Source organism: Nicotiana tabacum, chromosome 20 (assembly GCF_000715075.1).
Source record: "Nicotiana tabacum cultivar K326 chromosome 20, ASM71507v2, whole genome shotgun sequence".
Lineage (NCBI taxonomy): Eukaryota > Viridiplantae > Streptophyta > Magnoliopsida > Solanales > Solanaceae > Nicotiana > Nicotiana tabacum.
The window spans coordinates 65,790,996-65,814,871 of record NC_134099.1 but is presented as its reverse complement, the minus strand read 5'-3'; the positions used below and the strand labels follow the sequence as shown (position 1 = coordinate 65,814,871).

General features: G+C 38.9%; 1 protein-coding gene across 1 annotated transcript; it reads left to right on the top strand.

The window, feature by feature from the left end:
• The first annotated feature begins 18,135 nt into the window (after positions 1-18,135).
• LOC107793406 (anaphase-promoting complex subunit 8-like) lies at positions 18,136-23,411 on the top strand. Its single transcript, XM_016615751.2, has 4 exons — positions 18,136-18,504; positions 18,579-18,915; positions 21,664-22,911; positions 23,045-23,411. Exons 1-4 carry the CDS (start codon positions 18,419-18,421, stop codon positions 23,114-23,116), a joined length of 1,743 nt encoding a protein of 580 aa, XP_016471237.1. The 5' UTR covers positions 18,136-18,418; the 3' UTR covers positions 23,117-23,411.
• Positions 23,412-23,876: the final 465 nt, after the last annotated feature.

The following is a 23,876-nucleotide window of genomic DNA, read 5'->3' as shown; positions in this document are numbered from 1 at the left end:
TCCTATTATGTACTATTCATGTCTAAACTGATGATTAGCCATGTTGAACAAGACTTGTGGTATTTTCCTAGTAATTGACCTTTGTTGAGTATTGGCTCAAGTTGAGATTCATTTTGTGAAGTTAACGGTTGGAACGAGATTTGGTTATAGCTGATTCCCTTGCCGGGACGTATTTATTTCTATTGTTGATTCCCTTACCGGGATGTTATTGTTTCCACTGTTTGGCTGAGGAAAGAGCGATAAAGCACGAAGGGTGATGCCATGCACATTCATACTTATAAATATGGTGAGAAAGAGTGAAAAAGAATGAAGGGTGATGTCGTGCACATTTATATTTATATTGATGCATATGGTGAAGAAGAGAGATAAAGCACAAAGGGTGATGTCGTGCACATTTCTAATATTTATATAGAGAGGAAGAGTGATAAAGCACGAAGGATAATGTCGTGCACATTTTCATTATTGATTGCATGGTGAGGATTGAGAGTAAAAGCACGAAGGGGGATGTCGTGCATTCATTGTATGTTTGTTGTGATTATTTGTTATTATCGGTTCAAGTGCCTTGATTGTTTCATTTTTGTTATTTCTGTGCTTCCTTATTCTGGTATCTCCCATAGTATGTTGCCCCTTCCCGTTAATTTCTATTTAGCTTCTGTTATGGTTATTTTGTTAGATATTGTATAACTGCACAGGTTATGATGTTTGTTGTGTCCTAGCCTCGTCACTACTTCGCCGAGGTTAGGCTCGACATTTACTAGTACATGGGGTCGGTTGTACCGATGCTATACTCTGCACTTTTTGTGCAGATCCCGGTACTGGACCATACGGACCATAGATTGTGGTTGCTGCCTTCAGTCTAGTGGAGACCCAAGGTAGTCCTGCAGGCGTCCGCAGGCCTTGGTATCCCCTTCTATCTTGTTTCTTTCTATTTTCATCTATTTCTGAGACTGATGTGTATTTTCTTTATTCAGACCACTATTTGTAATATTCGTAGATAGTCCGTGAGATTGTGACACCAGTTCTTTGTAGAGTTTGTGAAGATTTCACATTTGTACTAAGTTAAACTATTAAATTCTGTTCTTCCGCATTTTTATTTCCGTTGTTTCCTTATGTTAACTTATAAATTATTAAAAGATAAAGTAAAAACGTAGGATAATCAGTAACGTTGGCTTGCCTAGCGGGTTCAATGTTAGGCGCCATCACGGTCCCGACGGTGGAAAATTGGGGTCGTGACATCCACGTGCCTTGATTTCAAAATTTTTTGAAGACAAACATTACCCATAAAAGCACAAACTCAAATATATAATTTATTCCTATTGTCCAATTTCGTGGTCAAAATCCAAATTTACCATTTCTAGATTTTCTTCCAAAATGCCACAATTTCTATAAATTTTCATCTTAAAATTCATATATAACTCATGCATTTAAGTCACAATGGGTAGGAATCACTTACCATATGATAGATGATGAAAATGTCTTTTCAAAATCGCCCCAAAGTCTACTCCCATGGAAGAATTGAGATAAAATAGCCAAAACCTGATTTTCCAAACTTATACACTGCCAAGCAACTCTTTATCATGAACGCGGCATTTCCCTCGCGTTCGTGAAGCTCAACCAACTCCGGCTCCAAAACACTTCTTTGCGAACGCGAGAAAAGTATCACGAACACAATGCTCCACCAGGCTACCTCATCGCAAAGCTGACATTACGAACGCATAGTGTTGCCATCCAAACCTTCGCAAACGTGAGACAGTAGTCGTGAACACGAAGCACAAAAGTTCCAGCAGCCAAAAATCCTACTTCGCTAACACGTGAATTCCTTCGCGTTCGTGAAGAATAATACTAGACACCAGCACCACCAGTTGCAAAATAAGGAAAAATGGTCTGAAACACTTCCGAGGCCCCTGGGACCCGAATTGACGGTCGAAATCCTTCTTTTAACTTTTAAACATTCAAACTTAGACGAGCGCGTCCGAATCACACTTAAACATTCCAAAATGATGCCAAATTTTATGTACAAGACAAAAATCACTATATGAACCTATTTCTAGTCTCGGAATCTTAAACGGATATCAATAACATCAAAGTCCACTTCACATCAAACTTAAGAAATTATAAAGTCTTAAAAATGCCAACTTTTTACGATAAGCGCCAAAACGCTCCCGGTCCACCCGAAACTCGATCCGAACATACTCCCAAGTTCAAAATCATCATAAGAATATATTGGAATCCTCAAATTCTAATTCTAGGGTGGTTTACTCAAAAGTCAAACCTTAGTCAACTCTTCTAATTTAAAGCTTCCGAATTGAAAATTATCATTCCAAATAAACTCCGAACTTCCCGAAATTCAAATTCAACTACGCGTACAAGTCATAATACATAAGCTGAAGCTACTTAAGGTTTCAAACTACTGAATGACATGCTATAGCTCAAAATGACTGATCGGGGTCATTACAATCAACGATTGTATACAAGTGTTCTTTTAGTGGTGTAACTTACATTATACCAAATTATAAAACAATAAAATATTAACCTTATACATTGTATAAAGTTGATAAATTTTAATTATTACATGTTGTATCTTAATACATAGCATAATATCATTTTTATGTATTAGCATTTTTATTAGTCCACTCTAATATCATTATATATTCTAACTTTATACCTTGTATATTAGTTTAACTTACTGTCATGCTTCTTGACGCAATGATTTTTTCCTCAGCAATATTTCACACTTTGTGCTAAGCTTTGTAACAGTTTCTAGTGCTCCGTTTTTGCTTGTGTTATTCCAAGCCATAACCAACATCATCAAGTAGTCTGGCATATTGTAGATAGGTAGATCCCTCGCCGCCTTATTCGTAGAATTTATGGATTCCGCAATATTTGAGGTCGTCACCATGGACCTGTTAACGGTTGAATGCGCTACCGAGCACCTATCATATCTAATATTGAATAAGAATTGTTTAACCCTCCCATCAAGGTTTCATATTTCTGATATGTATTAGTTGAATTCCTCAATTGTGTATACTTTAGCTATAGCAAAAATTATGGGCCTTATTTTCTTTTGGCTCTTCTTAAACCTCAACTTTATGTTGTTGTTCCATAGATGAAATATGCATATATAGTGAGGCACTTCTGGATACACAATTGAAGTTGCCTTAAAAATACTTTCATGCATGTCGGATATGATGCACATTCCTTCCCTTATACCATATGTTTCTCGCAAATTATGGAAGAACCACTCCCATTATGCATCGTTCTCCGAATTAACCACATCATATGCGAGCAAACTTTTTTGTGGAATAAGGTCTGCGTATACACCACCCTTCCCAGACCCCACTTGTGAAATTATACGGGGTATGTTGTTGTTGTTGTTGTTATATATGCGAGCGGAAATATTTTACCTGATTGAACATCGCAAAACTTAACTTTAAACTTAAATTATATAACATATTAAATGCAATAAAGCAAATTTGATGCAAAAGTATAATGATTTGATAAATTATACATGATTTATACTAAAAATAAAAGATACTACATGCAAATTTGTTATACCATCAAAATAGTCTGATTATTGAGAGTATAATTCATACATGTTATACATCACGTATAATTATACATGAAGTAATTTCTATTTAGTCTATTATATTCAATAAATGTCTACTTCAACTCACTTGCTGCATCTTGGGTGCAAGCTGTTAGTAAGGTCCCTTTGTGTGTTAATTTGAAAGCTACCATTAATAACTACATTAGTCATGCATACTCTCACCCTTTAATTGATGAGTAGAGTGTTACATATACATAAAAGAAGCACCCGTTATCTGATTTTTCCAACCTTGTCACTGACCTAGGAGTTGTATGCATTAGCATATACAAAAACCTCGGAAGCTTATTATATGAATCGCTTGGTTTACTTCTTAATAGTTCAAAAACTTTTTTCCTTCGACCTCCATGCTTTCAAATAGTTCAAATCAACTCCATAATCCCTTTTGATGTCACGTTGTATTTCTGCTGGAGTATACTCCAACTTAGGATCTTCTAACTTGCTCATTATTAAACTTCCAATGAGATTAGAGGTAGCCTGCCGTTGTGAAAATAATCTAGGTGGAATTATTTCACATGTGTAAACTTTTTCAAACTTTCTCACTTTAAATATATTCTAGGTGTTTAGGCTGATGACTTAAGATTTCATGAGCATTGATCACCTAGACATACAAGATAATACCTGCAATATTATGCCGCTACATACGTGAATTACTTTTTTGATTTCAAATATGAAAATTAATTTTGTAACTTGGCTAAAAACTCCAATGAATTTATACTAACACATATATAATACCACCATCGTTCCATGTATAATTTGTGCATATAATCTAAAGCATCGGTTCAATCTTTTAACTCAAATGTTATATTAAATTTATATCGTTTAATAGCAGTACATAGGAATATAAAATTACTAAATATTAGTGCTACCGTGCCCAATTATCAATCTGACATGCATATAATTTTACAAATCATGAGGTTCACTTGATACAGTTAGCTATATACATGTATCTTCAGCCGGGCATATCTAGATATTCATTGAAATTTATATAAGATTACCATTATTATGTTAAATATACAACTTACAAAGCATCCTACAATTGTATATAATTATACGTTAACTTTACCTTACCTGGTTTTATTTGAACGTTCAACCTTGAACTGGAACTACTCTCGTATTGCAAGATGTTTCATAACATTTAGCAGTATATTCTTGTTTTTGTACAACTGCCCTTCATTAACCTCTTGATGTGAACTGCTGCCGATTATACACTCTCCATCGATCTGCATAATATCATAGTCCTCTCCATTTCCGGAACTAATCAATTTAATGGTTTCCAGATTGTCAATCATGGGCAAATTCTGAAAAATATTGGAGTTTGACTTGTTTTTAATCAGATTCAAGCATGTAATGTCGTTACCCTGCTCTTTCAATGTTATAGACAATGGATAATCAGTGAAATATAAATTTTTCCTTTTCAACTCTATGTACAAGCCCAAACTCCTATCGTTGTATACTTTTATGGGTGGAAAATACTCTTTCACAGAAGATCCAATATCAATCATATCAATGTTTGCGATAACTCCATGTATCTTTGATATCTCCGAACGAAAAGATTTAAAAAATCCCAATCCATATTGATCGACACCCCACCGACGCAAAAATTCTAAAACATGTGTTGCATGTCCCATTCACTACTATGTTGAACCAAAATTGTGATTATGTTATCCATGGAAGAAGAAGTATACGAGATATTTCAGTTGTTTGCTTCCTATTAGTTGCTTCTCATCTCTTTATATGATATATGGAATATACGAAATACGGCCGTTTCGAATACGAAGATTGTTTGACACGGTTCTTAATCGAGGTGAACCAGCGTAACTGAAACTCTATTGGATGCTTGATTTAAGGTACAAGGTTTAAAGGATTTTGACTAGTAATTTAAATATTTAGTTGCCTTGTGTGTAAAAGACCTAATGCTGCTACAAATGTGAAAATTTTCCTATAATTTTGCCTAATTATGTTTTTTGCTCGGGGTTTTATTGTTAAATTCAGATTTAAATCTTATGAATAGGTTGAATCTATAGAGATGAGTGGTCATATAATTTGATATGTGACTAATATAGGATTGTTTTAACTAAATATAATAGATTAGGGACAATGTTGCTCTTTTTCGTTTTATTTTAAATGGTTCGTTAGTTTTTAGGATTTTTTGGGCGGTGTGCGCATTTTCAACTCAATAGGTAGATAGAGGGTATTTTTATACCAAATCTAATAGGTTAGAGGCAGTTTTAATCCTTCTTTTTTTTAAGAATAACTTATTTATACTGACAACTTATTTTTTGTATATTACTAATATAATTTAACATGTTATAGTAAATTGTTTACTTTATTTACACATTATGAATATTTGTATGTATTTATCTTTTAGATAATATAAATGCTAACCAAAAAAGAAAGAATTATACATAAATACAGTCTATACACATACATTGCAACTCGGTGACCTTTATAAAATTTTGCAAAGCTATAGCCCAAAAATAATAGACTAGGATTCAATAACCAACTCCAAATAGATTCTCAAAATCTCTATTTAGGTTCTTAGCTTTTAACCTATTCTCCGAATTACTAATTGTGACTTAAATATAGTTTAACAAAGTCCTAGAGCTATGATACCAACTTTTCACGACCCTGGTTCACCCTCCGTGAACCATCATGACGGCACCTAGTCTCTACGACTAGGTAATCCTAACAATGCGGAATATAAAAAACAATTGCTGAAGAAATAATTAAAACTGAAATAGTAAAATAAAATAGTGTTTAAAATGTCGCTCGGCATACACAATAACAACTCTCAAAACTAATAACATTTCCCAAAATCTGGAATCTCATGATCACAAGCCTTTGAATGTCTACAAGTATCTAACTCCAGAATATCTAACAAGGGAACGAAAGTACAGAAGGGCTAATACAAAAAGGGGGAGTAGAAAGGGAATCTTCGGTCTGCGAACGCGGCAGATATACCACGGAGTCTCTACAAGTGCCTCGTCTCAAGCGTGATAAGTCTGAGTGAAGTACCTGGAGCTGCACATGAAAAACATGCGCAGAAAGGGCATGAGTACACCACAGCGGTACTCAGTAAGTGTCAAGCCTAACCTCGGTCGGATAGTGACGAGGAAGGTCAGGGCCCTACTGAGATTAAATAAAATATAAGATTCAACATTGTAGAACAAAACAGTATAAGTAAGTACAACAGTAAAAGTAACACATGATATAAAGGACAGCAACAACTACTACAAAGGCAAAGTAAACACAGAAAGAAATACAGCTCAGCACAAAGATTACAACCGGGGATCTCCCAGGATACCGTCCTGTAGTCCCAAATATAAATATCCAGTGGATCTCCCGGGATCCCGTAGTTCAACTTATAATGCGAGGGGATCTCCAGGAATACCGATCCGTAGTCACAAATGTAAATACTCAGTACAGGGAGAATCTACTAGGAGCAGTCCCGTAGTTCCAATATAAATGTGCAAGGGAATCTCCCGAAAATACCGTTCTGTAGTCTCAAAGTAAACATACAGGGAGATCTCCCAGGATATTGTCCCGTAGTCCCAAAGTAAACACACAGCAATAATAAGAAGAGTACATAGTTCAATTCAAGTTCCATACCAAGGTAAAATAGGTATTTCTAACCTAGCATGTTGCACGTAATCTAAATAAGGCAGTTTGAGAAAATAAGGCAATTAAGTCAATTAGACATGCTTTTCCTAAGCTAACAACATGCTTAAATTGCAAGTAGTATAAACAGGAAAAGAAAACATACTAGTAATTACTTAATGAAAACCAGATTTTCAACAATTAGCACAAGTATGCACTCGTTACCTCACGTACAAGGCAATTCAATTATCAATAATACCAAATCATAAGGGGAATGCCCCCCACATAAGGTTAGGCAATCCACTTACATCGAACCGGCTCAAAGTCAACCCGAAATCACGTCTTTGCCACGAGTACTCGACTCCAAATGGCCCAAATCTATTCAATTCAATTACATAATGTAAATAACACTTCAAGTAACTGATTCTACAAATAAATTCTAAGCTAATAAACGAAATTAGGCAAAATGACTAAAATGCCCCTCGGGCCCACGTTTTGGATTCGGGTAAAATTTATATTCTCAGAATCCCTATACTCTCATGAGTTCATGCATACCAAAATTATCCAAATCCAAAGTCAAATTCCCAATCAAAATTCGAATTCTAGGTCTAAGAACTTTCTTCCAATTTTTCCCCAATTTTCATCTCCAATCCGAAATTAAATGATAAAACTAATAATAGATTAGTGGAATACAACTAGAAATGGATAAGGAATTGTTACCCAATGATCTACTCTTCAAAAACCCCTCAATATCGCCCTCTCCCGAGCTCCAAATCAATTTCTAACTTTTTGAAACTAAACCTTCGAATTCTGATTTTTCTGCCCAGCAAAGTCGCATCTGTGGTTCAATTTTCGCATCTGCAATACTGCTTCTGTGGTCAAGGGAACCGCTTCTTCGGTTCTCACTTAAAATTCCCTCTCCGCACTTGCGACCCATAGGTCGCATCTACGGTCACGCAGGTGCGGTAACACATCCGCTTCTGCGGTTCCTGCTCACTCTCATCTTGGCCACTTCTGCAGCTTGACTCCGCATCTGCGGGAGTCGCATTTGCGGCCTCTCAACCACAGATGCAGTTATGACAGCAGCCCAAAGACTTCAGCTGCAAACTTCAACTTTCCAACTTCCTGTTAACCACCCAAAATCATCCTGAGGCCCCCAGGACCTCAACCAAAAGTACCGACAAGTCATATACCACTATCCAAACTTATATAAATATCCACAACACCTCAAACAACATCAAAGCAACCAATTAGCATCGGATTCAAGCCTAAAAACTTCAAAAACTCTCAAAATATGCTTTTGATCAAAAGGTCTATCAAACCTCGTCCAAACGACCTGAAATTTTGTACACACATCACATTCTACACTATGGAGCTACTCCAACTTCCGGAATTTCATTCCGACCCTCAAATCAAAATCTCACTATCAAACCGGAAACTTCAAAAATTCAACTTTCGGTATTTCGAGCCTAAATTAGCTACGGACCTCCAAAACATAATTCGAACACGCTCTTAAACCCGAAATCACCCAATGGAGCTAACGGAACCATCGGAATTCCATTCCGAGACCGTCTTTACACTGTTCTAACTACGGTCAAATTTCCAAAAACTTAAGCTCTCATTAAGTGACTAAGTGTCCCAAAACTCTCCGAAACTTCAAATAAACCCTCCCGGCAACTCACAATAGTAGAAACAAACACGGGGAAAATAGTTAATAGAGGATCAGGGCGTTAATTCTTAAAATGATCGGCCAGGTCGTTACATCCTCCACACTTAAACATTCGTTCGCCCTTGAACGAGCATAGAGACATACCTGAAGTAGTGAAAAGATGAGGGTAATGGCTATACATATCCTGCTCGATCTCCTAGGTCGTGTCCTTGACCGACTGACCCCGCCACAGAACCTTTACTGATGCAATGTTCTTTGACCTCATCTTTTGAACATGCCTGCCCAATATCGCCACTAGCTCCTCAACATAAGATAGATCCTTATCTAACTGGACTTAACTGAAACCCAACACATGCGACGGATTAAGTGATACCTCCGGAGCATCGAAACATGAAATACCGGATGAACTCCTGCCAAGCTGGGAGGTAAGGCAAGCTCATAAGCAACCTCCCCAACACGTCTCAATATCTCAAAAGGGCCAATAAACCTCGGACTCAACTTCCCTTTCTTCCCAAATATTATAACGCCCTTCATAGGCGAAACCCGAAGTAGAACCCGTTCTCCAACCATATAGGAAACATTACGAACCTTCCGGTCTGTGTAACTCTTCTATCTGGACTGGGCTGTACGAAATCTATTCTGAATCACCTTAACCTTCTCCAAAGCATCGTGAACCAAGTCGGTGCCCAATAATCTAGCCTCACCCGGCTCAAACTATCCTACCGGGGATCTACACCGCCTACCATATAAAGCCTCATACGATGCCATCTGAATGCTGGACTGATAGCTGTTGTTGTAAGCAAACTCCGCCGGTGGAAAGAACGGATCCTAAGACCCTCCAAACTCAATCACACACACGGAGCATATCCTCAAGAATCTAAATAGTGTGCTCGGACTGTCAGTCCGTCTGAGGGTGAAATGTTGTGCTCAACTCCACCCGAGTACCAACTCATGCTGAACGGCCCTCCAGAACTGCGATGTGAACTGAGTACCTCTATCTGAAATGATGGAAATTGGAATACCATGCAGAAGAACAATCTCCCGAATATAAATCTCCGCCAACTACTCCGAAGAATAGGTAGTACACACAGGAATGAAATGTGTGGACTTGGTCAGCCGATCCATAATCACCCAAATAACATCGAACTTTATCAAAGTCCGTGGGAGCCCAACTACAAAGTCCATGGTGATCTGCTCCCATTTCCACTCCAGAATCTCTATCTAGTGAAGCAACCCACCCGGTCTCTAGTGTTCATACTTCACCTGCTGACAATTGAGGCACCGAGATACAAACCCAACTATATCTTTCTTCATCCGCCTCCACCAATAATGTTGTCTCAAATCCTGATACATCTTTGCGGCACCCGGATGAATGGAATACCGCGAACTATAGGCCTCCTCTAGAATCAACTCCCAGAGCCCATCAATATTGGGTACACAAATCCGACCCTCAATCCTCAATACCCCGTCATCACCAATAGTCACATCTCTGGAATCACCATGCTGAACCTTGTCCTTGAGGACAAGCAAATGAGGGTCATCAAGCTGACGCTCCATGATACGATCAAATAATGAAGACCGAGAAACCACGCAAGCTAGAAACTGACTGGGCTCCAAAAGATCCAATCTCACAAACTGGCTGGCTAAGGCCTAAACATCCATTGCCATAGGCCTCTCCGATGCTGGTAAATAAGCCAAACACCCCAAACTCTCTGCCCGGTGACTCAAAGCATCGGCCACCACATTGGCCTTGCCTGGGTGATACAAATAGTGATATCACAGTCCTTCAGCAACTCTAACCACCTCCTCTAGCACAAATTTAGATCCTTTTACTTGAACAGGTGCTGCAAGCTCCGATGATCAGTATAAATCTCACAAGGCACACCGTACAAATAATGACGCCAGATCTTTAGGTCATGAACAATGGCAGCTACCTCGAGATCATGGACAGGATAATTCTTCTCATACACCTTCAACTGTCTGGACGCGTAGGCAATCACCCTACTATCCTGCATCAATACTCCTCCAAGGCCAATCCTCGAGGCATCACAATAGACAGTGTAAGACCCTGAACCCGTAAGCAATATCAAAATTGGGGCTGTAGTCAAAGCTATCTTGAGCTTCTGAAAGCTTGCCTCGCACTCTTCCGTCCACTGAAACGGAGCACCCTTCTGGGTCAGTCTGGTTATAGGGGTTGCAATCGATGAAAACCCATCCACAAAACGACGGTAATAACCCACCAGGCCAAGAAAACTATGGATCTTTGTAGCTGAAGATGGCCTGGGCCAACTCTGCACTACTTCCACTTTCTTCGGATCCACCTGAATACCCTTACTCGATACCACGTGGCCTAAGAATGCCACGGAATCCAACTAAAACTCACATTTTGAGAACTTTGCATATAACTTCTTTTCCCTTAGAGTCTGGAGCACTGTCCTCAGGTGCTGCTCATGATCTTCCCGACTCCGGGAATACATAAGGATATCATCGATAAAGACAATGACGAACGAGTCAAAATATGGCCGGAACACACTGTGCATCAAATGCATAAAGGCTGTTGGGGCATTGGTCAGCCCAAATGACATAACAAGGAACTCGTAATGACCATACCGAGTTCTAAAAGCAGTCTTCGAGATATCTGGCTCCCGAATCTTCAACAGATAGTACCCTGAACCCAAGTCAATCTTAGAAAACACTCGTGCACCCTGTAGTTGGTCAAACAAATTATCAATACTAGGTAAAGGATAACAGTTCTTCACTGTAACTTTGTTCAACTGGCGATAATCAATACACATACGCATAGAACCATCCTTTTTTTTCACAAACAAGACAGGAGCACCCCAAGGTGATAAACTTGGCCAAATAAAATCCTTATCAAGCAATTCCTGTAACTGATCCTTCAACTCCTTCAACTCAGGAGGGGACATACGATACGGAGGAATAGAAATGTGCTGATTGCCTGGCAACAGATCAATGCCAAAATCAATATCTCTATCAGGCGGTATGCCCAGAAAATCAGCTGGAAACACATCAGGAAAATCTTGTACTATTGGGACTGAATCAATTGAAGGGGTATCAATAGTGACATCTCTCACATAAGCTATATACGCGTCACACCCCTTCTCAACCATACGCTGAGCCTTAAGGAAAGAAATAACTCTACTAGGAGTGTGATCTAAAGCACCCATCCACTCAACACGCGGTACACCTGGCATAGCCAACATCACAGTTTTGGCATGATAATCAAGAATAGCATAATGGGGCGACAACCAGTCGAGCAACCATAAATCGGCTCTAGTCTCAAAACCACTAAGAGCAACCAAACACGACCAATAAACGCGGTCCACAATAAGGGAATCTCCCACAGGAGTAGAAACATAAATAGGGGAACTCAAAGAATCCCGAGGTACACCCAAATGCGGAGAAAAATAAGAAGACACATAGGAGTAAGTGGAGCTTGGATCGAATAGAACCGATGCGTCAATATGACAAACCAGTATAATATATGTGATGACAGAATCAGAGGAAACAGCCTCGGTACGGGCAGGAATGGCATAGTATCTGGCCTGTCCTCCCCCTCTAGGGCGACCTCTACCTCCCCAACCTCCACCTCTAGCTAGCTGAGTAGGTGGGGTAGCAACTGGAGCTGTAACCATAGCATGAGAACTCTGCGGGGCACGCTATGGCTGAGAAGTCTGTGGAGGTGCACCCCTCCCAAGTCTGGGGCAATACCTCACCATATGGCGTGTGTCACCATACTCAAAACAAGCTCTGGGAGGACGTGGTGGCTGTGATTGGCTCGGGCCAGGTCTGCTAGACTGACCACTGAAAGCACCCCACGCAGGAGGCGCACTAGATACTGGAGGTGTATAATAAGGCTCCTAGGGCCTAGGAGGAGCTGGAATACCACTGGCTTCTGGAAGAGCTGAATGAATGGGGCGACTCATATAACCCCTACCATGACGACCTGCTGATGGGGCACGGGCACCAGAATAATGGCCCGTCTCTCGAGACCTCTTAGCCTCCATCTCCTCTCTCTCCTTAGTATACATACCCTCAATCCTCCTTGCAATGCTCACCACTTGCTGATAAGAAATATCCATCTCCAGCTCACGAGCCATGATAGACCTGATGCTGGGAATAAGCCCCTCAATAAACGTCGAACCCTCTCGCGAATAGTAAAAACCAAGGCCGGTGCATGTCTAGCCAAGCTAGTGTAACGGACAATATACTCTGAGACAGTCATAGCACCCTAGCGCAAATGCTCAAACTCTGCGCGTCATGCGTCCCTAAGGCTCTGAGGAACAAACTCTCTCAGGAACATATCTGAAAAATGGGTCCAAGTCAGGGAAGATGCCTCATCCAGACTGTCTAACTCATAGGTGCGCCACCACTCATAGGTGGCTCCTCGAAGCTGGAAGGTAGTGAAAAAAAACCCACTCGATCCTGATATACCCATAGTGTGGAGGATACGGTGACACTCTTCCAGAAATCCCAAGACATCATCTGATGCTAACCCACTGAATACATGAGGATCATACTTCTTGAACCTCTCAAGTCTCCGCTGCTTATCCTCAGAAGCTACTGCCCTATCCTCGGGCTGACCTGGGACTACAAGCTGTACATGAATAATCTCTGGAACCTGATCAACATGCACTCGCTACTCAAGAATGCGAGCGGCGGGAGTCTGTGCTCCTCCCCCGGCCTGAGACGTAGTTGCAGTAAGGGGAAGCAACCTTGCCTGAGCCAAAGTGGTGTACATGCTCATGAACTGCACAAGAGTCTCCTGAAGAGTTGGAGTAGTAGTAGCAGTAGGCGTATCAGGTGCCTGGACTCCGGCTGGAACTGCAAGTAGCTCCTCGGCGGCAGCTCGTGCAGGTGCTCTGGTTGCACCGCGTGCGTGTCTCGGCCTCTGACGGCTGCAGTAGGGGGTGCGGGTGACTGATCATCTCGGGTAGCATGTGTCCTCACCATCTGTGAGAGAATAGAAGACAGAAGTTTAGAATTGTGTTAACAAAATCTCGCATGACAAGGAAATCAAATGAAAGAGAATTTTCCTAACAGTTACATAGCCTCTCGTAGATAAGTACAGACGTCTATGTGCCGATCAACGAGACTCTAATAAACTGGCTTGTGATTCATGACTCCTATGAACCTAGAGCTCTGATACCAACTTGTCACGATCCCGGTTCGCCCTTCGTGAACCATTGTGACAACACCTAGTCTCTACGACTAGGTAAGCCTAACAATGCGGAATATAAACAACAATTGCGGAAGAAATAATTAAAAACAAAAATAGTGAAATAAAATAGTATTAAAAATGCCGCTCGGCATACACAATAACAACTTTCGAAACTAATAACATTTCCCAAAACCCGGAATCTCATGATCACAAGCCTTTGAATGTCTACAAGCATCTAACTCCAGAATATCTAACAAAGGAATGAAAGTACAGAAGGCCTAATACAAAAAAATGAGAGTAGAAAGAGATTCTTCGGTCTGCGGACACGACAGATATACCTCGGAGTCTCTACAAACGCCTCGTCTCAAGCGTGATAAGTCTGAGTGCAAGTACCTGGATTTGCACATGAAAAATATGCACAGAAAGGGCATGAGTACACCACAACGATATTTAGTAAGTTCCAAGCCTAACCTTGGTCGGGTAGTGACGAGGAAGGTCAAGGCCCTACTGAGGTTAAATAAAATATAAGATTCAATAGTGTAGAACAAAATAGTATAAGTAAGTACAACAGTAAAAGTAATACGGATATAACGAACAACAACAACTACTATAAAGGCAAAGTAAACACAGAAAGAAATACAGCTCAGCACAAAGATAACAACCGGGGATCTCCCAGGATACCATCCTGTAGTCCCAAATATAAATATCCAGTGGATCTCCCGGGATCTCGTAGTCCAACTCATAATGCGAGGGGATCTCTCGGAATACCGATCCGCAGTCCCAAATGTAAATACTCAGTACAAAGGGAATCTACCGGGTGCAGACCCGTAGTTCCAATATAAATGTGCAGGGGGATCTCCTAAAAATACCGTTCCGTAGTCCCAAAGTAAACATATAGGAGGATCTCCCAGGATATCATCCCGTAGTCCCAAAGTAAACACACACAACAACAAGAAGAGTACACAGTTCAATTCAAGTTCCATACCAAGGTAAAACAGGTATTTCTAACCTAGCATGTTGCACGTAATCCAAATAAGGCAGTTTGAGCAAATAAGGCAATTAAGTCAATTAGACATGCTTTTCCTAAGCTAACAACAAGCTTAAATTACAAGTAGTATAAACAGGAAAAGAAAACATACTAGTAATTACTTAATGAAAACCGGATTTTCAACAATTAGCACAAGTATGCACTCGTTACCTCACGTACAAGGCATTTCAATTATCAATAATACCAAATCATAAGGGGAATGTCACCTACATAAGGTTAGGCAAGCCACTTACCTCGAACCGGCTCAAAGTCAACCCGAAACCACGTCTTTGCCATGAGTACTCGACTCCAAATGGCCCAACTCTATTCAATTCAATTACATAATGTAAATAACACTTCAAGTAACTGATTCTACAAATAAATTCTAAGCTAATACGCAAAATTAGATAAAATGACCAAAGTGCCCTTCGGACCCACGTTTCGGATTCAGGTAAAATTTATATTCTCAGAATCCCCATACTATCACGAGTTCATGCATACCAAAATTATCCAAATCCAAGGTCTAATTCCCAATCAAAATTCGAATTCTAGGTCTAAGTACTTTCTACCAAATTTTTCCCAATTTTCATCTCCAATCCGAAATTAAATGATAAAACTAATAATAAATTAGTGGAATACAACTATAAAGGGATAAGGAATTGTTACCCAATGATCTTTTCTTTAAAAACCCCTCAGAATCGCCCTTTCCCGAGCTCCAAATCAATTTCTAACTTTTTGAAACTAAACCTTCGAATTCTGATATTTCTGCCCAGCAAAGTCGCATCTACGGCTCAATTTTCGCATCTGCGATACTGCTTCTGCGGTCAAGGGAATCGCTTATGCGTTTCTCACTTAAAATTCCCTCTCCGCAGCTGCGACCCATATGCCGCATCTGCGGTCACGCAGGTGCGGTAGCACATCCGCTTTTGTAGTTCATGATCACTCTCATCTTGGCCGCTTCTGTGGCTTGACTCCGCATCTGCGGCCTCTCAATGGCAGATGCGGTTATGACAGCAGCCCAAAGACTTCAGCTGCAAACTTCAACTTTCCAACTTCCCGTTTACCACCCGAAATCATCCTGAAACCCACCGGGACCTCAACCAAAAGCACCGACAAGTTATATACCACTATCCAAACTTATACAAATCTCCACAACACCTCAAACAACATCGAATCAACCAATTAGCATCATATTCAAGAGCTTCAAAAACTCTCAAAATACGCTTTCGATCAAAAAGTCTATCAAACCTCGTCCGAATGACCTGAAAGTTTGCAAACACGTCACATTCAACACTACGGAGTCACTCCAACTTCCGGAATTCCATTCCGACCCTCAGATCAAAATCTCATTATCGAACTGGAAACTTCAAAAATTCAACTTTCGGTATTTCAAGCCTAAATTAGCTACGGACCTCCAAAACACAATCCGAACACGCTCCTAAACCCGAAATCACCCAACGGAGCTAATGGTACCATCGAAATTCTACTCCGAGGTCGTCTTCACACTGTTTCGACTACGATCAAATTTCCAAAAACTTAAGTTCTCAGTTAGGGACTAAGTGTCCTAAAACTCTCCGAAACTCCTAATAAACCCTCTCGTCAACTCACAATAGTAGAAACAAACACGGGGAAAGTAGTTAATAGGGAATCGGGGCGTTAATTCTTAAAACGACCAGTCGGGTCGTTACAGTAAGGTAATTCATCTTTGTTCAACAGACTTAAAATAAGTAGCTTTAGATTTTGAATTTAATTTTGTGAGAAATTTAAAGTGGGTAGACTTGTTAAAAATAGTATTAGGAGGTTGTCTACAAAATTTAAAGTCAGTTGATGGGGATTTGGAGTGGTTTTGAACAAGAATTACTGTTGAAAATCATAAAAGAAGTTTGTCTATAGACGTTTATATGCTTTAATACAATGGAATGCACTTTTATACATGGTAGGTACATTATGTATATAGGTATATAAAAGTAAATAAAGAAGTATAATCACATTAGTGAAAAATATGTTTGCGATACACTACGTATGTAGGTGTATAAGAAGAAGAAGAAGAAGAAGAAGAAGAAGAAGAAGAAAATATGAGTAATCCACCAAAATACATGTAAATAATGCATCAACCTTGTATATAATAGTATATAAGAGGTGATATATACCCTTATATACTATTATACAAATGAATCTTAATAATTGAGAAATTTAACTTAAATCTAGCTTAAATCTGCTTCAAAACGCTAAAATTTAAATTTTAAATCCTTTTTATATTTTGAATTAATTGGGACACCACCCAATCTAACAACCAACAAACTCGAAGAACTCAATTTATGAGATCAATGCTTCAAACAGCCTTTCATAGTGAACATTTATTTTCAAGTTTCAATCAACCGTAATAAACTGAAGCTCGACTTCAGCTTAAAAAGAACACGACTTAGATATTAAAACTTTAGTTCTTATTTTTTTTTGTTAAATTTTGACTTTTGAGTCTTCGAAATATCATATAATGGAGGTTCAAGTTATCCTTTTAAACCTCCCAACCTACAAGCAACGAATAAATCTCAACTTTGAATCTGTAAGGAGAAGTGAAGGAGAATAACAATGGCAGAATTTGGGGTGCAAAGTCATTGACGTTGAAGAAGAAGAAAGAATAAAAATAATAATTAGAAGTTGGTCTTTAATGTTGGACCAAGGAATGAAAAAGAAATTTCAAGTTATATACAAAAGTGGATCAAATCGGATAAAAAATTAAAAAATTAATCAAATTTGATTCGGATATTGTTCAAAGAGAGTAATTTATTCTGTCAAAAATTACATTATGTAGGTAAACTTTTTTTGTCCCACCAATTATACATGATATACATATCACTTTTATTGTAATAATTTATTAATAATACTTTCTTTATCTCAACTTATGTGATATTCTTTTTTTAGTTCGTTTCAAATAATATATTTTTAAATTTAGAAATAATTTAACTTTAAATTTTTTATTTATCTTTAATAAGATAATTATTAGCTATAAAAAAATTATAATTTATAAACCACAAATTTTAGAAATAATGCTCCCTTTCATTTGGTTCAATCAAATACGATCATACAATTAGGCTAAACACCTCGCAGTAGTACATTGGTTTTCAAAAAACCTCCAACCCGCGCAGCCCACTCCTTCCACGACCTCGCCGTCAACCGGCGCTCCGGCAATCTTGTCGTCGTCCGGCTCTCCTACTAAACCGGTGTAGATCCCGGCGAAGTAATCTTTCTGTTACACGAATTGGCTTGTTCCATTACCCTCGCCTCCTCAAATTTTGTATGTAGAATTTCAGAATTACAAGAAAATTTTCACATCAAATGGGTATCAAAGAAAACTGTAGAAACGAGCTCCGAGCCGCTGTCCGTCAGCTCAACGACCGTTGCCTCTACTTTGCCTCCAAATGGTATTCCCTAAACCCTAATTTTCTCATTGAGGTATGTATAATTATTTCTGATGGAAAATTGGTTTATTAAACAGGGCAGCAGAGCAGTTAGTGGGAATAGAGCAAGACCCAACAAAGTACACGCCATCACACACTAGATTCCAGCGTGGCAGCTCCAGCATTCGTCGCCGGTTCCGTACAGCCACAGAACCTGCTACTTCTTTCACTTCCACACCGGTGGCCGGTACATCTTATGTATCGACCCCATCGGTGGCGTTGGAGGATGATGGCAGCGACACCGCCATTGACAGTGACTTTTACCTGCTTGCTAAGTCCTACTTTGATTGTCGTGAGTACCGGCGTGCAACTCACGTGCTTCGCGACCAGACTAGCAAAAAAGCTATCTTCTTGCGGTGTTATGCTCTTTACTTGGTTTGTTCATCTGACCCTCTTACTCTCTCCGTCCCAGTTTTATGTGATGGTGTTCCATTGGCACAGAATCTAACAAAGAATGATTTTTGTACTTATGGTCTAAAATAGCCTATAGATATTTGTTTGCTATAAATTAAATGAGAAGTTTAAAGTTAAATTGTTTAAAAATATAAAAGGTATCATTTTTTTTGCACATACTAAAAAGGAAATTCCATCACGTAAGTTGGGACTGAGAGAGTATCAATCTATCTTTTTCTGCTCAATTTTGGTCTCTCCATCCACCCTCCTTTTCATTATTATAACAAAGAGGATAAATCTGCTAACTTTGTGTAATCTGAATTCTGTGAAGCAAAATCAGTCTCAAGCTTGAATAAAGAAAGAGTGTGTGGCATGTACAAGACTAAAATAGTTTAATTTTAAGAAAAGGAGAATTCATATAGCTGATTCCAACTAGTTCAGATTGAGGCGTAGCTGGTTGATTGGTGAGTTGATCAGTTAGAGAGTAAATCCGATATTGGACTAGCTGTTAAGAGTTTTCCCATTATAAGGCACTAGTTTAACATTGAAGAGTATGCTGTTACTTGAATAAAAGAGATGAAATTTTTAATTGGTGAATATGAAATAGTAATGTCAAGTGGAGTGCATTCAAATATATTACTCAAAACTGGTCAAATTTCAGCTAAGGAAATTTTGAGAGTCAAGTCAAGAAGTCGCGTTAACAAAACCAATGACAGTTATGTCATTTAAAGCTTGGAGAATTTCGTTTTTGAGATAGTTGCCTTTTGGATAACGCGTCCTGTATAATTCACATTGATTGGTAAATGGATGGTCTAGGAGAAGTTATGGCTAGGAAATGCTCCTGTGTTGTTACCTAATTATGATTTGCACTATTTCAGAATACATTGCATTTCTAAGGTGTTAAAGGGACCTTTGAAAGAAAAGAGTATGAGAGATCCAAAATTTATTGTCAATCACCGAATTCTTATGTCCTCTTTTGTCTCATGAATTCTCTAGGTATTATATGTATGTGGATGTGCCTAACTCTCCTATGTTTGTGTTTACTTACTAAGGTGAAGTAAAGAAAATAACTTCGGAACCAACAATGATTTTCTTCACTTGGTACTCTCAAAGAAAGTGGTGTCTCTCATTATTGAAGTCTTTAACACTCACTTTTTTATCCAGTGTCATTCATTCCATGAATAACAGAAGCTGCAGTTTCAGATAGTGTCTAGATGGGTTATGAACTAATTATCTCAATGATAGTGAGAAACTAATATCTTTTCGTCTTACTAATGTTCCAAGATTTTGAATCGTGTAATCTCCTTCAAGATAGTTTCACTCTATAAGTAAATGTATGTAAGGTCTTCCCTCCCTGTATTTCATATTTTTGACCTTTCACTCGCATCCGGATAAACTCTAGAATACGTTTCATGTGTGTTTGATGGGGTAGCATGTCAGATCTGCCATTTAATTTAGTCTCCAAGGAAGAAGGAAGGGAAAGGTCCAATAGAGAAGTATAAAAGTAGTAGAACATTCTGGTACTATATGCGGGTAGAACTTTCTTTTAACGGAAAGTTGGCATTTCTGTTTCTAGATTGGATGGCTCTAAAGAAGAAAGAAATCCACCATTTAGAAAGCTCTATTCTTTGTGTGTTATCTCTTCAATTTTTTAAGAAAAGATTGCTAGGCTTTTGGGAGCCTTTATCTTGCTGCATGTTGGCTTACTAGTGCATTTGGAGGCTATATATGACTCTTTCTCCTTTGCTCGTTTCTTTGGCTTACCCCTCACCAAGCTGGAGGACGGAGGGTGAATGGTCTTCTGTAGCTTCCTGTACTTTCACGTTTTTAAACAGCTTTCCTTCAACTTTACTTCTAAGTCACATATCTGAAGTATAGCATCTTATCATTCTTGTGTAACTGCCGAAAGTTTGCTGATTTGGGTCTAAGTATCTCTATTAGACTTGTAATTCACATCAAACTATGAAATGTTTAATGGTGTTTGTCTCTTTTCTTTTATCTCTTAGCTTGCCCAATAAGTGCTGCTGTTGGACCAGAAATATATTTGAATATATTTTAGTTATGTTGACACTCCTCCCATCTGTATGTTTTGATTTACTTTTGTTTATTCCTTATTCCAAATGATTAACCTCGCTCAAGGATTCAAGAATCAACCAGTGTAAACAGTTGTAAAAATAATCAGTAGTAATAATCTAGTGTTAACTATATAGTGACTCAAACTAACTCCTGAATGTCCAATCTTTGGCAAAGTCTGTCGTAAAATAGAAGCACAAGGAGCTATTTGAGGCAAATCCTGACCAATACAAATGTAATAGCCCTTAGCCACCTTTACTTAATCTCCATTCCTAACCCAACTGGTAACAGAAAATGGTCAAAGGGAGGAAAGGTAGTGCACTCCAATTTTCTCTTTTTCAATCTTCTCCTTAATCAAGTTTTTGAGTTAGTAATTTAGAAAAGAGATAAGGATGAGTAGGTATCAAATCTTTATCTATGTTCAATTCTAAGACGGAGGCCTTTGATGGTTTGCCGATTGCTTATTGTGTTTTGCTTTGAAAATGATAGTGCCACCGTTTGAATAAATCTCATCTTAGTCTGGTTCTCAGATGTTATCAAACTTCTACAAATGTATGAAAAGAATACAACCTGAAGTAGCGTTATTCCATTCCTTTTTATCGTGAAATGTACCCGATGAGCCTTGATACTTATTCTGCTTCTTGCTTCTTCCTGAAGGCCGGGGAAAAGCGAAAAGAAGAGATAATTGAACTTGAGGGACCCTTAGGCAAAAGTGATGTTGTGAACAAGGAGCTGGTTTCTCTTGAGCGAGAGTTGTCTGCACTTCGCAAAAATGGAACAATAGACTCCTTCTGTCTTTACTTGTACGGACTTGTTCTTAAGCAGAAAGGCAGTGACAATCTTGCTCGGTCAGTTCTTGTCGAGTCAGTAAATAGTTATCCCTGGAACTGGAGTGCTTGGTCTGAATTGCAGTCATTGTGCACTACAATTGAGACATTGAAGAGTCTGAATCTTGATAACCACTGGATGAAAGACTTCTTCCTAGCCAGTGCGTACCAAGAACTCCGTTTGCACAATGAATCATTGGCAAAATATGAGCACTTGCAAGGAACTTTCAGCTTTAGCAATTATGTCCAGGCCCAAATCGCTAAAGCTCAGTACAGCCTGAGAGAATTTGAACAAGTGGAAGTTATATTTGAAGAACTTCTAAGAAATGACCCTTACAGGATTGAAGACATGGATATGTATTCCAATGTGCTGTATGCCAAGGAATGTTGTTCAGCCTTAAGTTATCTTGCACACAGAGTATTCTTGACTGATAAATACAGACCAGAGTCTTGTTGCATTGTTGGGAACTATTACAGTTTGAAGGGGCAGCATGAGAAGTCGGTCATGTATTTTCGGAGGGCCCTCAAATTAAACAAAAATTATTTGTCAGCTTGGACACTTATGGGTCATGAGTATGTTGAGATGAAAAACACTCCAGCAGCAGTTGATGCCTATAGGCGGGCTGTGGACATAAACCCATGTGATTATCGAGCCTGGTATGGGTTAGGGCAAGCATATGAGATGATGGGAATGCCCTATTATGCCCTTAATTACTTTAAGAAGTCAGTGTTCTTGCAGCCTAATGATTCTCGGTTATGGATTGCAATGGCCCAATGCTATGAGACAGAACAGCTTCATATGCTTGAAGAAGCAATCAAATGTTACAGAAGGGCTGCAAATTGTAACGATAGAGAAGCTATTGCTCTTCACCAGCTGGCAAAACTGCATGCTGAACTTGACCGTTCTGATGAAGCAGCATTCTACTACAAGAAGGATTTGGAAAGGATGGAAGCTGAAGAACGAGAAGGTCCAAACATGGTTGAAGCCTTAATGTTCCTTGCTAGATACTATAAGACTCAAAAGAGGTTTGAAGAAGCCGAGGTTTATTGCACCCGCCTTCTTGATTACTCTGGCCCAGTAAGTTCATATTTGTTTCTAATTAGACTAAGAGTCAATAACTCAGTGTTTAAGTTAAAATATTGCCTATGTATAGTTCATGTAAACAAACTTTTTAGCTGCTTCCCTCGCTCTATTTTGTTTATTGATGCAGGAGAAGGAAACAGCAAAGAGTCTACTCAGAGGAATAAGATATGAAATGGATGTTGAGCATTTTCCACCCTAAGTTTCTTCTCTCTTTGCAGTATTGTGAAAGAAATTGTCATGTGTAAGGTCACTGGAGAGTGTGTTCATGCTTGTCAATAACTTGCTGAAAAGCTTGGGGAGGTCACGCGGAACAGCAAAAGGTATCATTAAACTTACCGAGGACATGACCCTTGATAGGAAGGTGTGGAGGCCGAAAATTAAGGTAGAAGGCTAGTAGGTAGTCGAAAGTGTTTCTTTCCCATACCAGGAATATTAGTGTTAGTCTTGTATTCTATTAATGGTAGATTTCTATTATTACATGTTGTTCCTTTGCTTAATTTTCTTATTGTTTTTGCTACTACTTTCTTTTCATCTTTTTGAGCGAGTGTCTATCAAAAATCTCTCTACCTTCAAGGTAGGGTAAGGTCTATGTACACACTACCCTCTCCAAATCCCACTCATTAGACTATATTAGGTTTTTTGTTGTTGCTGCATGACCAACTCTGGCCACGGGATATCTCTATTCAATGATAAACTTATATAAAGTGACTTGAGCTAAAGACAGATATTTATACATAAATTTTTGAAAAAGAAGACACTTATCATCAGTTTAATATGAATTAATCATCTGATGAACTAAGCAATTTGAAACAAATTAACCGAGGAAAAGATCGCAGATGGCTTAAAAGATGAAATGGAGCAGTATAAACAAGTTTATCTTGTTCTTGGAGTTGCAGAGTGATTTTTTCTGGCTATCCATCAAATAGTCTAAAGCCATTTCAAGACTAGACCAGAATCTT